Raw genomic sequence first — 16,532 nt, 5'->3', positions numbered from 1 at the left:
CTGAGATTCAAAGTTTTGGTATGACCCAATTCATCTCTGTGACACAACTGAACAAGGATGGCAAATGTTTTGTGTGACAAGCACTTGGATCATGGAGCTATACAGATGTGAATCTTCACTGAGGTAAAAATAGAAAATGTCAACACCAGAAATATTCTGCTTTGATAAATGGTGGAAATCACTGAACTCTGCTCAAATATCAAAGACATCAGTGAAGGGGCAAGGCAAAGTGCTCATCAACGACAGAAAATATTGGCACTGTATGAAAATCCACTGATAATGAATGACTTTAGTATCAAAAGATACTTATGCTTCAACGATAAACATCAAAACTTCTACAAATTAATGATCTCCTGAGTTCAGTATTAGCTGTTCACTATATTTACAGACAGACCAGTCTTGTAAATTTGTTAGAAAATCTTACAAATGTCATTGACGAAGTAATACACTCTAATTAAAAGTTTTTTATAAGCTTTACTTTCAAACCGTTTCAAAACAAACACGAAAGGGGACAAATATTCTTGGAAGACTAGAAATGAACAATAAGGGTTAGTTCACATGTACAGTCAGGAACTACATATTAACATACTCTCTACACAAAGACATGGATATCAGTCGCCTTATTTACTCCACTGCAACTTGCACTGAAACAATCTTGTTTTTGTAAAGACTGGCACAATCTCAAAATTTTTGTCCAAACTAAGTGACGTGACTAAGGTAAACTCCCAATCTGAGGTCAAAGTTCAGACATGGCTGCCATGGGCACACTACAAATCTGAACAACAAAAAACAATGGTTTTTGGCAAGGTCCATTCACCAAATACGTTCCACCAATAGCTGATGATGAAATACACACTAAAACATTTTTGGTGTATAACCATACACTCTGTGCCCTGATCACAGTGATTTGACAGAGTATTCAACTGTCCCCTCAAGGGAAAGTGACCAATCTTTACCAGTAACTTAAGTACGGCACATCTAGAAATCCCAATTAGAGATGTAAGTCTTTTTGTTGTAACAGTCTTTAACCTGTGACACTGAGTATTGAGACAGACAATATGCAAATGTAAGCAATTCTGTTTCCTATCTATACTGAGAGTTGTGCTTGCAGCAGAGTAAATGAGGCACCTATGATAAGAACATCATTGGTTAGATGACATCATCAAGGGACAGAATAGAGTGGAAGAATGGTTAAGACACTTCCCAAGTGAGTTTATTTTACCTGTGTATTCTGTTGAACTGCTCATAAGATGACCTGTTGACACATTGTGGAGTATTGAATTGAAATGAAAAACAGTTGTGACCAGAAGTTGATCACACTTTTCTTTTTTCTCATCATGTCAAAGTCAATTTCAGCTTAAATTTGATGATCAGCTAGACAAATACCACACCCTCTCAATGCCATCAACTGTTGTTCTCTGTTTCTGTTTGTATTTTAGTTGCTTCAATTACTGTCTGCTGCCAGACGGTGCCTAGAGAGACATATGTAAGACACTTCATCCAATATCTATGCATGGAATCACTACTTGCCAACACTGTCATCTTCTTAGCAGCACTGTCTAACCACTAAAAACACGATTGGAACTTATTTGGGATAAATGGATGGTGAAGTAATGTCTATTTGATCTGCAAATTTCAGCTCATCTGCTTTTCTTTTTAAGTTACACACTTGTTTTTATGAGTAATTTGTAATATTGCAAGAATCAGCTACAGAGCACCTAACACTTTTGAGAAATTTGAAAACTATGAAAATCCATTTATCCTTTATTAGTTCCAATCATGTTTAAAGCATTAAGCAGGCTAAGTATCACAGAAATAGAGATACTTTGGTACAACATAGGTACTGTACCATACTGACAGTGTTTATTATTCCAATGCCCATATCACACAAACTTTCAAGAAACACCAATAAATTTAACAGCAGTGTTTATACTAATCATCAAATTTACGCTGAAATTGGCTGTAATAGTTGCCGAATGCACTTGAAAGTTTTCAAATCAAAGCATGCTTTCTCTCAAGCCACTAATCTTGTCACTCCATCTTCTATTGTAAGGGTTTACATTTTACACTGAAAGACTTTAAATAGACCATACGTAGTGTTGTTGGGTTGAGGGTTGAATTTAGTTCAATTTTAACATTAGCAAATAATTTACATTTTATTTTTTTATTTGGTTTGGTTGTGTGGATAGAATCTTCTTTATGTACCTACAGTATTCATGCACTAATATAATTCACACGCTGTACACCAAAACACTCCAAAAGTGTACGTGAAAAAAATTTTATCACATTGGATATATATTTGGGAATTGACACTGAAAAAGGGCAGACACACAGATACACAGAGAGGGGACAAGACAAGACAACTTTAGACATGCCTGATTGAGATGACAAGGCCATGCTCAGAAGTGCAAATAAATCACCTTCACCAGTCCCTGTCTGACCGGCACCAGTGTCCGTCCCCGTGGTCTCGCTGTCCTCGTGCCTCCTGGACATTACACCCACACCTGTGCTGTCCAGGTCCTGCATCAGTCGGAAGAATGCCAGCTCGTTGAAGAGGATTTCAGAAATGTCCACCAACAGGTCTTCACCACACTCTCTCATTCTTTATTGGGAAAACAAACACACATTTGAATACATAAACAAAGAAGTAAATAACCAAATAATAAATAATCAAAAGAGCAATTATTTTGACCAAAACAACAGAAAGCACTAGAGGACAGCTCTAGAAAGAAATAATTTTTTTCACTTGTACAATTACTTCTATACTGAGAAAAATTATCAAAACTTAAGTACAGCCCCTTGGTTGCTTGCTTCATCGTATGCCAATTTGATTAAACCCCCTCGGTTGAACCAAACTCTTGTACATTAATATTCTGTTGCTGACGTTAAACACCTGCATGGGCTTGGATAGATTCAGACAGTATCATGCATTGGTTGCAACGCAAACTGTCACCCCTTGTACAGGTGCACACAAATAACATGCCTGCTAATTGTTCACACGTTCACACCCATTACCCTATAGGTAGAGATGCAACCGCATCACTGAACACTACATAGCTGTACCACAGTTCTGATGAGGACAGGATGAGGTTACGTCCTGGAGAACGATAAACACTCACTTTCTCCCTGCAAACTTGGACAGGGAATCCTGTAGGATGGATCCCAGCTGCTTGTTGAAGAATCTGACAAACTCCTGACTGTCTCCCCTCTGTCTGGTCAGTGTGAGCACCAGTCTCCTGATGTAAGCCAGTAGCTGCGGAGAGCACACGTCATCCATGTGCTCTTTGAGATAGGGTATCACCTCCTGCATGATGTTCTTGATCTGTCGGTCCAGCTGACCTGTGTCTATTCTGGGGTACTGAGAATGAGGCAAGGGGGGACGGAAAGTTGTTAATGCATCCTTGGAGTATGGAAGATACTAGTTGCAAAGTACAGTACGACAAATGACATTGCAGATGCTGAGAATGAAAATCTGAAAAGCCCTGTCAGTGAATTGAATAGAGTATACAAGGACGTATGACGTAAAGTGCCTTGCTTAAGATCGCGCTATTGATGTTCAATGGCTCGACAGTCCACTCTCTCTCTCTAAAGTGAGCATGTCAGCTATCTATTGTGCCACAAGTCTCCCCACGGACAGATACTTGGACTCTCACACTTTTACAATATTTTTAGTCTGCACTTCTTGGGGCTCATCTTGAAGTTCATAGAGTAGTTGAAAGTTTTCACCAGCTTATCATCATGGAAACTGAAAATCTAATTATTCCCCATAGAGTTAACACAGGGATGTGACAATTTCGAAATTCGCGAGTCGGTAAATTTGGTGTAATTTGTTTCTCTAGAACCATAGATCTTAAAAACGGAAGGACAGGCAACTGCCGGAAAAGACAAAGAAACTTGCGTGTTAACCCGTACGATCTGGGTTATAATCCTCTGCGCAGTTATGTAAACGCAAAACACGTCACGTGATGACACAGTGACGTCTTGGCAGCACTGGAGCTACACAGAAGACGCTATACCTGTGCTGTCGAGTCAAGTCGCGTTCTGTTCCGGGGTCTAGTTCACGTTGTTTTCAAGGATTGTGTTACCCATTGATTTTTACAGACAATTTTGCTACCATTTTCGACAGATGAGTCACTATTAGGTATATTTATTGTTGTTGTTTTTTGTAATTCCCGTCAATTCATGATCGAGTCGGCAAAGTTAATTTTGCAATCTAATCATTGTACACCCCTGATAACTCTTCCGTTTATTTCTGATCCATGTGTAATGCTGTAAACTTTCTTTTACTTCATTATGTACTTCTTGCACTTCGGCACTGTAGTATTTTTAAAAACTCGTGCGTCTTCAGCCCGATCGGCCATTGTTGTTTACGAAGCGACTTCCCGTTTCAACTGAAAATTTCCTACCCTGTCATATTTCTCTGCTGTAATGATAATGCATGTCAATGATAGTAAACGTTTCAACGTTAGGTATTTCGTCAACTGACTAGTATTTTGCGGGGCAAATCATGTTTACATTGTAAAACTTGTACCAAATTCACCAAATTTGTACCAAATTCACGTGCAGGCATCTCCAGCTCGATCGGCCATTGCTGTTGATGGACGATCTTTTTGTGCGTTTCAACTAAGTAATTTTTTTACCCTCTTAATAATGCATGACAGTGCCAATGTACGTTTCTACGTGTCTTATTTCGTGGATTGAACTAGTATTTTTGGGAGGAAGTCAGTGCACATACGTACATTTGTAAAACTAGGACTAAATTCACGCGTCTCCGACTCAATCGGCCATTGTTGTTTACAACACGACATTTTGTGCGTTTCCTCTGAGTAATTTTTCTTACCGTCTCATGTTTCTCTGTTGTAATGATAATGCATTACAGTGGTAATGTACGTTTCTACGTGTCTTATTTCGTGGATTGAACTAGTATTTTTGGGAGGAAGTCATACGTACATTTGTAAAACTAGGACTAAATTCACGCGTCTCCGACTCAATCGGCCATTGTTGTTTACAACACGACACTTTGAAATTAGATGCGAAAGCTTGAGCGTGCGCTGATCGCAATGTTGTAGTGATTAACATAATCTCGCATCTGACAAGTCTCTCAAATCACGGGAATTTCCGTGAGCTTGCGATACGAGAGATAAACAGTTAGGTTTGTTTATGTTAATGAGTGTTCAAGTTTTTCACGGATTATAACCAGGATAACATGAAAGAAAATAGCTAGTTGCCTGTCCTTCCGTTTTTAAAGTCTATGCTAGAACCAAATTGTGCACCATGAATCCAATTTTTTTATTTTCAATTTCAAAAGAGAGCGATTTCAAATTTCTTTACAATGAATTTGAGCGAAAGTTTAAGCCTTTCAATTCTGAGGCCCATACTACCTTAAAAGACGGAAGGAAATACATGTACATCAACACATATTTGAGTAACTGTTCTCTTCATGTATCTGACAAAACCTCTGCTTTACTGCAATTGTTGAAACTTGTAAAAAGAAGCTAAGAAGTTGAAAGTGCCACACTGTCTAGATTGCTAACAGTGATTTCCATGAAGAACAAGTCTGTGTATTGACTACTTACCGGGACATCAGAAACTGAGCTTTCACTGCCTACATCCTGAGCTGAGCTGTTACTGGTCAAATCAGATGTCCTGTCTTTCTTGGCTGGAGTACTGAGTGAACTGGACGCCCCCTTGCCTTCCACTTCTGCCTCTGCCTTCATTCTCTCATACTCTCTCATCCGCTGTCAAAGCAAGTGACTCTCAATCAGAATTATCTACCACAGTAGCCAACATTATAAATTCAACTGTTTTCATACCATGTTTTATTATGAGATTTGCTTGATTTGTCCTATGTCAATTTTCTTCAAAAACATTCCACTGAAGTGAAGTCAAGCCTGCTGTGGACTCGTATCTACACACAAAACTTGCTTTTGTTTTTTGTAGGACTGAAACTAATCTCTATTACACTATGGTGATGTCTACTTCATGATCAAACTGCAGAGGGCAGTGGTTGTATTCCACCTAGCTACAACTTCCATGGTAATGTTGATTGCTAAGAGCACAAGAGACATAACTCTGATTTTCTCTCCTTTATAAGCAATGGTAAAATAAGTTGGAAAATCTGGTAACTTTTGATTTTCAAAGGATGAAATATCTACATCGATATTGCACTTGATTACTGTACATATGGGATATTCTAAAAAGTTGCAGTATAAATATCAAGTCAGAGGATATAAATATGAAAAATAAACAGATTTGTCAAAGACTGAGTTATATCCCTCTTGCACTGAGCCACTGACGTGCAATACTGACGCCCAAAGTCTTGCAATCCTAGTTCTTGGTGTCCCATTCCAACAGAATTGTAAAACTGCATCCCTCCCAGGGTCAAAACTTTTTGTAAACAACATCTACCTGGCAAAAGTCAACTGTGTTTTCACGTCTTATGAAATATACTAAAGGATCTGCATTATAGCGAACCTAGCTAGCTGGTACACAGAGAGGAAAGACAATTTGCATGGACAAAACAGGGGAAGGAACAGAAACGCACGGGGAGAGGAAAGAAGAGTTATATATGCACACACAGACAGAAAGCACTGGGGTGGGGAAGATGTAAAAATATTTGGGCACTGATTACAGATGATGCTGAACAAAACAGATTACAAACAGCACTCCCACTTGGTGACGGCTTCAAATCAAAAGTGAAAAGATTTAGCGTGACAAGACAAGTGATGACAGTGCTGACAAATTAACAGGATGAACAGTTAGGTATCACACATGCATTTGCAAAGGTTACATGCTTGGGGGGACCTTGGCTGTGACTTTCACCTCTACTAGCAAAAGATGTGTCTTTACAGGCCCTGTTGAAATCTACACAGACAATTTACATCACAAAAAGAAGCTTGACTAATGCTCTGGACTCTGAGAGCACTGATATGACATACCTGCATAGCTTTATCAAGGTGAATAACAGTGTTTCCCAAATCATCATTAGCAAAGCCAAAACTGTCTACATGGCTGTTTGTAGGAGTGGACAGGGAACTGGCTGAGCTTACATTTTCTGCATAGTCGTAAGAGCTTATTGTTGGCTCTGTGTAGCCAAAGAGGTTTGGGTTCTGGGCGTAGAGCCGAGCCTGTTGACAAACACAACCATTGTTAGGAAATCCGAGCTATGACTGGTTTCGACTATTTGGGTCATTATTGCTTGTTTTCATACCTTTCCTACCCTACATTGTCTGAATGTACAATCCTTTGGCTTTCCTCTTCATGGCAAGGCTATACCAATTTACTACGCATAGGGAGTGACAGAGTGAATCCTTAACTGAAATGATTGTGAGAACTTTGATGTTTGGAATTTGGATTTTTGAAATGACTGAAATGGGTGGATGGTCTTAGTGCTTTTTTAAACAAACTACTTTCATAAACATTAACATTTGAACTGGAGAAAAGGTGCAAGGATTTCTACTTTACAGAAGCTTTAAAAGAGTCAAATAAAACCAAATGTCAGTGACTTCCACCAGTGAAAGACGAAGCACCTAGTTAGTGTTAGTAGTGGTTGTGTTAGCGGTTTTTTTGTACACATCAGTGTAACACCTACCCGCACTTCTTCGTCATCAGATGTGACAATGCTTTCACTTGGTGTTTGTTCTGAGTTTGTGGAGGCCTGCCAGGCTGGACGGGGCTGTAAATATCATCAAGCAAAGCAATGCAATGAATTACACCGACCAGAACGATGAATGAGTGAGTGGGAATATCATGCATGAGAGAAGGGTGTTGAATTGTTTCTTTGGGGAAAGAAAATAGAAGGGGTTGTGAAAGAGGATTGATTATCTCTGGAGGGAATGGTAGATCAATGCAATGAGCAAAGTTAAGGCTGTGGTTGAAAGATGCAATGATGATTCTACAGCATGCCATGTCAATGAATCAATGCAGGATGGATGACAACATGCAATTACGCGAGGGGACTTAGTGCAGGGATTGACAGATTGACCAGTCTGTTCTGTTGCTTCACAAAAAGACTTCACAAAAAGGGCAGTAATTTGTCACCTATAAAACCACCGACTGCATCAAAAAAGCAGACGGAGCTAAAAAAACATAAAAGCTGAAAGTATTGAATTGCCAGTGGACAGCAACACATACACTTGCTCTGGAAATAAGAGCAATATATTTCTAGTCAACTGTGCTCACTTACAGTACCTAATGGAAGTTGAAAACTGCATAGCCAAGAAATTCACCATTTCCTGTTCTCTATTTAATGTAGTTTGCGACAGACTGTTGCTTAAATTTTCCCAAAGCAAGCTTTCAACCATTCTCTTTCCAAATCAAGAATATATATCAGGAGTCACTGAGCAAATTTAGGTACGAGAGAAATAAATTACCAAATATTTACTGATATTTGAAATTCAAAATGGTTGCCATCCCTGTGTTATATATAGGGAAAATGAAATTCCCGATTTTCACAGAATTAAGCTGGAGAAAACTTTACTTACTCAAAGAGCTTAAAAATAAGCCCCCACATGCAGTAAACCAAAACAGAACTGTAAAAGTTTGAGAGTCAAAATATCTGTTCCTGAGGGGCATTCTTCCTTAAGTACTTTAAAGGCTGTTGCCTGTATATCTGTGTTATGGTTTCTTCCTGACACAATGTGTTAAGTCCACAGCTGACTTGGCAATGCCATCCTTGAATAAATACTCACCTCCTCCCTATATTTTCAAACTACTACACCCTACTTACAAGCTATAAAACGATACCAACTTTGCATGATGAAATTGCACAAAGCGATTTTACATGTTTATTGAAGAATTGTGATCCTTTTATGACACCAAAAGGACCAAACACAGCACCTGAACACTCAAGGGCACACACTGGCTCAAAAAATACTTACTACACTTGGAAGTGGCCTGGAGAGACTCTCCTCAGTCAGGTACCGGGACACCAAGTCCTGAACTGCGTAGAGCGCCCTCTGCCTCAGATAATCCGAGGTGAGCATCTGCAGTTCTCTGAACAGCTCTATAAGGTAGTGCGGTCTGGACTCATTTTGTGAGATCAAAGTAGCTACCTCCGAGTAGATGTTCTCCCTCAGTGCTTCAAACAGGGAGAAATCACTTGGTGCATCAGAGTCTCTGTGATGAAAAAGAAATGAGTTATTTGATGTGAATTTATGCTATAAAAGCAACATAAGCGTTTCATAAACATGGCACCTTTGAAAATTTCTGGCAAATGAAGTCGTGGCATTATAAATTTTTATCCCATTCCAGTATCTACAAAGCATAAAATCCCTTACTGTTCAAACTCCTAAAATAAAATTAATGCAAGATAAACGCAAAGTAGTGACAGTAGTTTGGTAAAGTTTACCTCTTCTCCAAATTCCTTTTACACATATCCTCTCACCATGGATATTATTGGGTTTTGGCCAAAGCATAGCTGTAAAAAGGGTTTTATTGCTTTTGAGTGAGGAATTAGGTTGAAACCAATGAGGTAAAGAATGAAGATACCATCATTTTATGAGACATCACATAGTTCATGTTACTCTTCAAATGGACAGGGTGAACGACCTTAACAAATGCAACGAGCAAAAATAATGAAGATTTGTTCGTTATGAGACACTAACACATTTTATTTCACACCTTTAATAGCAATTGCTTCCCATAAGGGCACGATATTAATGGGCAAGCAGCTGTAACATTTTGATGATTTTTCTCCTTACTTGTTTTTAATGACAACTACAGTTTCTTGTTCTACTCCCTAACCAAAGTTTGGATATACAGTATTCAGCTTGTCAACTCAGCACCTACATTGTGTAGATTGCACTGTTTTTGTTGACAAGTGAGTTCTTGCCGAGACTAACATTGAAATGTGAACAATGACAGCGAACTTTACATACGTAGATGCTGTATGGATAAGCTGAATAGTTGGTGTTTCAACACGCTTTTGGGGAACATGAACTTGTCATTGAACGTCTGCAGCAATGCATAATTTTATATGAAAATCAATGATAGGTTACAATGGATACAGGTGACTGATTTCCTCTAACCCTTATCCTACCAACTTCCTGTATCACCATCAGGTCAAGTTGGTTAATATCAGTTTGGAATACCATGTCCTATATTTTGTATTTTAACAAAGACTTTAACATTTGAACTTTTGAAGGCCCCTGAGGGCATAGATATTATACGCACTTTAGTGACTAAACATTTGAACTTTTGAAGGCCCCTGCCATTATACGCACTATAGTGACTAAACCTACTATAACCCTTTACCTGCCAGAGAGTATTACTTCCAAATCTGCCAAGTCAGTAAAAAGCAGTTTGAGCCAAAACCATATTTATTGTCACCCACTTGGCTTGGTATGTTATATCAGCTTTAGTCTGTGAAAAATCATGTATAGAGTATCTCTGTCTTCAGGGACCTTCAAATCTTCAAGTCTTTGTTAAAATGCACCATATGGGACATGTTTTGCTTTACTACTTTTAACTGGCTTGACCTGATGGTGAAATACGAACTTGGCAGGAAAAGGGATAACATACCATGCCAAGTGGGTGAAAACATGGGTAGGTTTTGGTTCAATATGGCTTTTTACTGACTCAGCAGATTAGGAAGTGACAGGGCTGGCACAAGAAGGGTTAACATCACTCCTAATATTACATCACTTTGCCACATACACTGACGAAAAAAAGGAAACTATGTATGAAGTTGGCAGATGTAGATTAAAAAACACTCACACATCACTAGTAGACTTCATTGACCTTCCTGTCCTGTTACCGTCATCATTGAGAGCACCGGGTACACTGGACATAGCACTGGATATACTGGCAGTGTCTATGAATGCTGTACCACTGATTCCACTACTCAGACCAGGCCGATAGCCAGATAAGTAAGCTGCCCTGGGATTCTTGCTACGGTCTTTCTGTGCCAGGTTCCTGGTGGCTTCTGTCCTGCTTGGGAACTTGGTGCCCACTACATCTGTGAAAATTTGTTGAAACAAAAAAAGTAAGTTTATTTTTACAGCATAAAAGAACTCAATTTCAAGAGACTACCTGTGGTGTAAAGTTAAGACTGTGGAGTTAGACTGCTTATCACAGGTTCATCAACGGCTGCTTTCATTACAATGACCACAGCATTAGATTGTACAGTGCAGTTTACATGTATTTCATTACCTGTTGAGATTGTTGTGCTGTATATGTAGAATTACCCACTGGTATTGTTAGGTACATAGTAAAATGATGCTAGTTAATACATGATAACTATTGGCTTATAGACAACACTAGCTACCCTTTGTTTGCAGGACTGTAAACACCTATTTTGAGTAGCCATACCGACAGTTAACCAAGCTTAAATATGACACCATCATCAGCTACTTTTCTAAATATAAAACTAACTACAATGTACAGTCTAGAATCACAAAAGCGGTGACAAACTTCCGATAGAAGGTAAAAGGAACAAACTCATGGCTCTTCATTGCATCTGACCTTATGATCTTCACCATCTCTGTGTTTTTTTACAGAATTTACAATTTCATAAATGTTTGTTTAACTCCTGACAGATGTATGCATTCACTTCAGTGGGTGGTGGAAACACTTACCTGGGCTTTGTACATGTGTGACCACTGCAGCTGGATTTCCTTGTGACCTTGCAGCACGCCTCTTCTCCCTGAAAGTGTCAAGTAAAAAATATTCAAATACACTTTATGACGAAATGTGTACTCATAACAAGTGACTTTCCAAAGCTGAAACCCTTAACTATTTCGAAGTCTTCACACTGGCATGTGTGAACCATGTTCTTGACATTAATCCTGTCATCCTCATTTCTGTAGAGAATGGTTACAACTAGCTAAGAAACACAATAGGGTTGTACCACAATACAGTGGTGCAGGGGTTGAAAATAAGTGCACTTTAAAAAGTTTGACCCTTATCACAGAACAGTGGTACACTCACTTAGACAAAGTTGTAGCAGTTGTGATTTCATTGCTGATAGTGACAGACCTCTTTGTCTTTTGCTTAATAATGTAAAAGCTGAACTTACGCTCTTTTGAGAATATCATCTAGATTGAGTGGTGGTACTCGTGAGAAATCTCTTCTCTCCTCCTCTGCCTGTCCCTCCTCCTCCTCCTCATCTGCTTCATCTTCGTCATTTGCTTCATGTCTCCGTGGAAATGTACGCGCAGCATCGTCCTGCCATGGATTCCTGTTGGCTTCTTGGAACAGCTGTAAGTAATCGTAACGCCCGCTTGTGTCATAACGTTCATACCGCGGGTACCCTGCAGTGTCTGCAGACCGCCGGTTGCCCGACGCATAGAGTCTTTCATCGTAGTGATTTGCATAGGTACTGGGATACGAGAATGTGGCTGGAAACTGCGGTGTCAAATTAAATTGAGAGTTCAATGACGAGTGAGCACGAGCGTACGGAGACACGCCCTGGTTTGCAAACTGGGGACGGCTGCTGGCTCTTGATTCATCCAAAGAGTGTGGCATCCGGAGACTGCCCGCTGTGGAATTGTTCTGGTTCTCATTGTCTCTGGTTGAAAGCTGCTGGAAGTGTTCCTGCAAGGCACGGATTTCAAGCTGCTGGGCGTACAGCTGATTGTAGGCCTGGTTCAAGTTCAGCATCAGCTGCTGCTGCTGTAGCTGCATGTTGTAGCTGTGCATGGTTTCGTTGAACGGTGACGGGGGAGGATTAAACGGGGTTGGAGGACTGGTGGGTGATATGCCATAAGGCGTTGCGGGCACTGCCCCGTACCCCATACTTGAAGGGTTTCCTGAAACGAGACAACACTTGGAGAGTAAGACGTCACCATAAGGAGAGAAAAACTGCACAAACAATGCAAACAGAACAGTCCCAATGTCCCTGGGAAAGCATTTCTAAGCTGTTCTGAGTACAGACCATGCTCAAACAGATTCAACCATACAAGGAAGCAACACTGATTGGAAAATTTTTCCTGAATGATTATTTCAGCTGACTCACATATATAGTACATGAATACGCACCAAGGATAAAAAGTCACTGTATAAAATTTGTAAGATAAATCCATACATATTACTACTGTATGTATAATGAATACTATTTTTGTCCTGTTTCACGCATCAGATGTCTCAAGTTGACTGTCTCGGCGTCAAAGGATAGGCTGTATTGAATCATTTTCCAAGGGTCTACAACTCATTCATTTTCAAACTTATTTTACAAGCGAAAACGTGGGGGAATGTGTTACAAAATCGCCCCTAACTTCATTATATACTTTTAACCCCCATCCCCCCACCACCACCACCACCACTACCTCCTCTGCACTTTGAACTGCTTTCTGTGAATTCTACCCTCACCTGTCTGTGAGCTTTGTACCAGGGTTGTGAGACTCTGCATGTCCCGTATCAGTGAGTGACATAGGCTTGTACTGGTGTTCAGCTGCTGTTGCAACTGCTGACACTGCCAGAGAAGCAACTGACTCTGTGTGTCTTTGGGGTCTTCCCTCTTCTGATCTTCCTGGATCAGCTCTTCCGCAGACCTCACATTCTGGAAGAGGGATGAAAAACGGAAATGAGAAATTTTTTGTTTGCATGAGCTCTCTCCACAGGTGATTTTTATGTTGAGAAGCAGTGATAAGAGGCATAGTGGTAAAAGTCCTATTACTGATATTTAGAGATTTCATAAACTCAGACAAAAAGCCTACATACTGCTGGTACTTGAAAGATGTAGCCTATACTCTGTGATTTGAAGCAATCACAGTTGACAGCGAGAAGATTTCTGACATAATTTCATCAAATTTATAATATCTAAACGATGAATCTACGATACACTGCCTTCATTGCACATAAAATAATGCCTTTTTGTTTCTGACAACACAGTCTTCAGATCTCTACACAAACTGTCGCGTGCCCATTACAAATGAACCAATGGATATCATGAGGTCACCAAGCTTGCTTCAAGAGTGGAGCGCTGTCATTGTTTGTGACTGTCAGTAACTGATGGTGATCACCGGCATCAAGGTTACCTCTGTGCTGCCTTACCTCTTGCTGTTGCCGTGTTGGTCTGATGGATCCCATGAATGGCCACCTGGAGTGATAAACTCTGTCTCCAGCACTGAACGGCCTCCTACTTGTTGGCTCATCTGTGAAAGAGGGTTATAGTGGATGAGTGTGATGCTTTATTGCACTTACCATTTGATATTTTAATTGTTTGCATGCTGCCTTCTAATTATATTTGAGAGAGCATGAATAACAATGGATTCAAATGTACAGTAGATACATTTGGTTTTCATAATTGGGATACTTGTTGCGTGTTAACAAATTGATATTTAAATACTAATCTAGTGGTAACATATTAATGATGATGTCATAATTAATTAAAGATCTGTGACCCATGAAGTTGCCCAAATTACATCCAATATCTATATACACTGAGTAAGTACTGATACACTTTCTCTTTCCATGCAATGTTGAGCTGACTGGAAATGGAACAAAGAGACACCTACCCTCATTCATCAGCTTTCTCTTCTTCTGCTGGGAAGTAACAATCTCGCTGGATGTCTGGGGTCTTCTCAAGCGATGTCTGTAGTCGGCTTCAATGGTGTAAGTATCATGATCCGAGGTATCCTCCTGTTCCTCCTCCTCCTCAACCTGGACGATGCCGTCGCTAGGGTAACCGTCATCCACCTCCTCATCATCGATGTCACTCAGGTGTGTTGTTGAGCCACCCCAGGTTGCTTGCGTAGTCACATCTGCACTCATTCTGTGAGAGTTTTGAAAAAGGAACAATGTCATTGCAAATGAAGAATGACCTTGGTATTATTTGGACTCATACAATTGTAGACATACTGCCCCCCCCCCCCCCCCCCTATATTTTAATGTATTCATTTGCAGACTGAACTCTCTACACTAAGGCTACACAAAACTGATACATAGTATCATCCAATCTGTGAGAAATCTTTCCACTGTAATGGTATATGGCTGATTGATAGACATTTCAAATCATTCTGGACTTAAAGAGCTCTGAACATCTTTTATGTGAAAAGGAGTACTTACCCATAGCCATCGTTGTTGTCACTCTGTATAGAGAAAGTACCCCTGTCTGATTGATTATCCATGGCCTGCAAAGAGAAGATGGAATGTTCAGCAGGTGAAACAAGTATGGAACAAAACTGTCATTGTAAGGTGAACAGCTCGTAACTTAAATTTGAACAACATCAGAGTTGTTTCCTGATGTTTAACCCTTTCACCCCCAGTTCCCTGTATACAGGTCCAACTTTACCATAGAAAACAATGGATTTGGGACAAACCATGGTGGTGAAAGGGTGAAACCTTTAACGATCATGGCTTGGCTCAAATCAATGGTGTTTAAAAAGTGAGTATGGAACTGCTCATGGGGCAATAGGGGTGAACAGTCTTGAAGGATGGGAGGTGTTTCAAGCAAAGAGACTCACCCTTTGCCTCCTGCTCTCTTGCAATAGAATTTCTAACTCCTTCCTCTTCTGTCTGAGTTCCTCTCTCAGTATTTTGTGTCTTCTCATCTCAGACCAAAGCTCTCTGTTGCAAGATTCCACTTCTGCTGCGAAAAAAGTTTTACAGGTACAGACTGATGAAAAGCAGGTTGGAGCAAGTTTAATCAAGTTTAAAATACTTATTTTCAGTTAAAACATTTTTCAATAACAGGTGCTGGAAAACAGTTTACAGTATTTCTTTTAAATCATAATTTCATTTCACTGATTTCACTGGTAATATCTCTTTTCAAGAAAGAATCATGGTTCATGTACAGTTTTAAATTTAAAGATCAAGTTGTTCATTTGCAGGAAATCAATGTCACTACATCATTGGCATGTCAAACACTTATAGATATCTATGCTCTTCTTCAAAAGCTATGAACTCACCAGATCCTTCTGGAAGTGAAACTCTCGGGCTGTCCATGGCCCTTCTGCTCCTAGTGCCAGCACTGGTTGGACGTTTCCTGGTCCCTCCTGGGTTCTTACCCTGTATAGTATTTAAATAATTGAATAACTGAATATTTGTGGTCTAAATAATAATGAAGCAAATGTTTCCCTACTCAACCAATGTAAAATTTCTGCATATTTATTTAATTTTCATTTAACCATAGATGGGTTAAAGTGAACTTAGCAGGTGTTGAAATGGATTAATCTCAACATTTGTCACCTAGAGTTATTTATTAGTAGCCAATCAGATCATTCAGTATAAGACTGATATCCTTTTTTCTGTGCAGGGTAAATATTCATATCAATGTAGGAAAACAACAGCTACAGGCAGTAACACAGTATAATTGGTCTACACCAAAGTTTGTTGTACTACAAAAATCCAACTGACCAGAGTGGCTTGAGGGAAGTGTTCATTGAGACTCTTCAGTTGTTGCTGCACAGTCATTAATCTCTGTCTCTCCTCCATCAGTTTACTGAGCTCTCCTCTTTGCTGTCTCATCTTAGCCATGTAGTAGGCCTCTCTGTGTGTGGTAGAAATGGGGAGATTATACAAGACTTGGAAATTGTTGCATTTTGATATTGTTCAATGTTTAGCAGATCTGTGTCCACCTTGCTGATGTAGAC

The 16,532-nt window shown here is 39.7% G+C and overlaps 1 protein-coding gene across 26 annotated transcripts in view; it reads right to left on the bottom strand.

The window, feature by feature from the left end:
• Nucleotides 1–16,532, bottom strand: part of LOC139130926 (pericentriolar material 1 protein-like) — a 48,967-nt gene that overhangs the window by 14,968 nt on the left and 17,467 nt on the right. For 12 of the 26 annotated variants that reach the window (XM_070696748.1, XM_070696755.1, XM_070696756.1 and 9 more), the window contains 16 exons: nucleotides 16,297–16,429; nucleotides 15,849–15,948; nucleotides 15,405–15,529; nucleotides 15,007–15,071; nucleotides 14,457–14,713; nucleotides 13,993–14,093; nucleotides 13,309–13,498; nucleotides 12,017–12,749; nucleotides 11,577–11,644; nucleotides 10,717–10,957; nucleotides 8,880–9,117; nucleotides 7,592–7,675; nucleotides 6,939–7,127; nucleotides 5,577–5,738; nucleotides 3,120–3,358; nucleotides 2,376–2,602 (listed from right to left, as the gene is read on the bottom strand). In XM_070696748.1, coding sequence (XP_070552849.1) covers nucleotides 2,376–2,602; nucleotides 3,120–3,358; nucleotides 5,577–5,738; nucleotides 6,939–7,127; nucleotides 7,592–7,675; nucleotides 8,880–9,117; nucleotides 10,717–10,957; nucleotides 11,577–11,644; nucleotides 12,017–12,749; nucleotides 13,309–13,498; nucleotides 13,993–14,093; nucleotides 14,457–14,713; nucleotides 15,007–15,071; nucleotides 15,405–15,529; nucleotides 15,849–15,948; nucleotides 16,297–16,429 — 3,152 coding nt within the window. Of the gene's footprint in view, nucleotides 1–1,222; nucleotides 1,256–2,375; nucleotides 2,603–3,119; nucleotides 3,359–5,576; nucleotides 5,739–6,938; nucleotides 7,128–7,591; nucleotides 7,676–8,879; nucleotides 9,118–10,716; nucleotides 10,958–11,576; nucleotides 11,645–12,016; nucleotides 12,750–13,308; nucleotides 13,499–13,992; nucleotides 14,094–14,456; nucleotides 14,714–15,006; nucleotides 15,072–15,404; nucleotides 15,530–15,848; nucleotides 15,949–16,296; nucleotides 16,430–16,532 lie in introns of all 26 variants that reach the window. The other 14 variants (XM_070696757.1, XM_070696765.1, XM_070696767.1 and 11 more) reach the window with 8 other exon arrangements.

Source organism: Ptychodera flava, chromosome 4, assembly GCF_041260155.1.
Source record: "Ptychodera flava strain L36383 chromosome 4, AS_Pfla_20210202, whole genome shotgun sequence".
Lineage (NCBI taxonomy): Eukaryota > Metazoa > Hemichordata > Enteropneusta > Ptychoderidae > Ptychodera > Ptychodera flava.
Note: the sequence above shows the minus strand (reverse complement) of the source record. Positions and strands in the feature narration are given on the sequence as shown.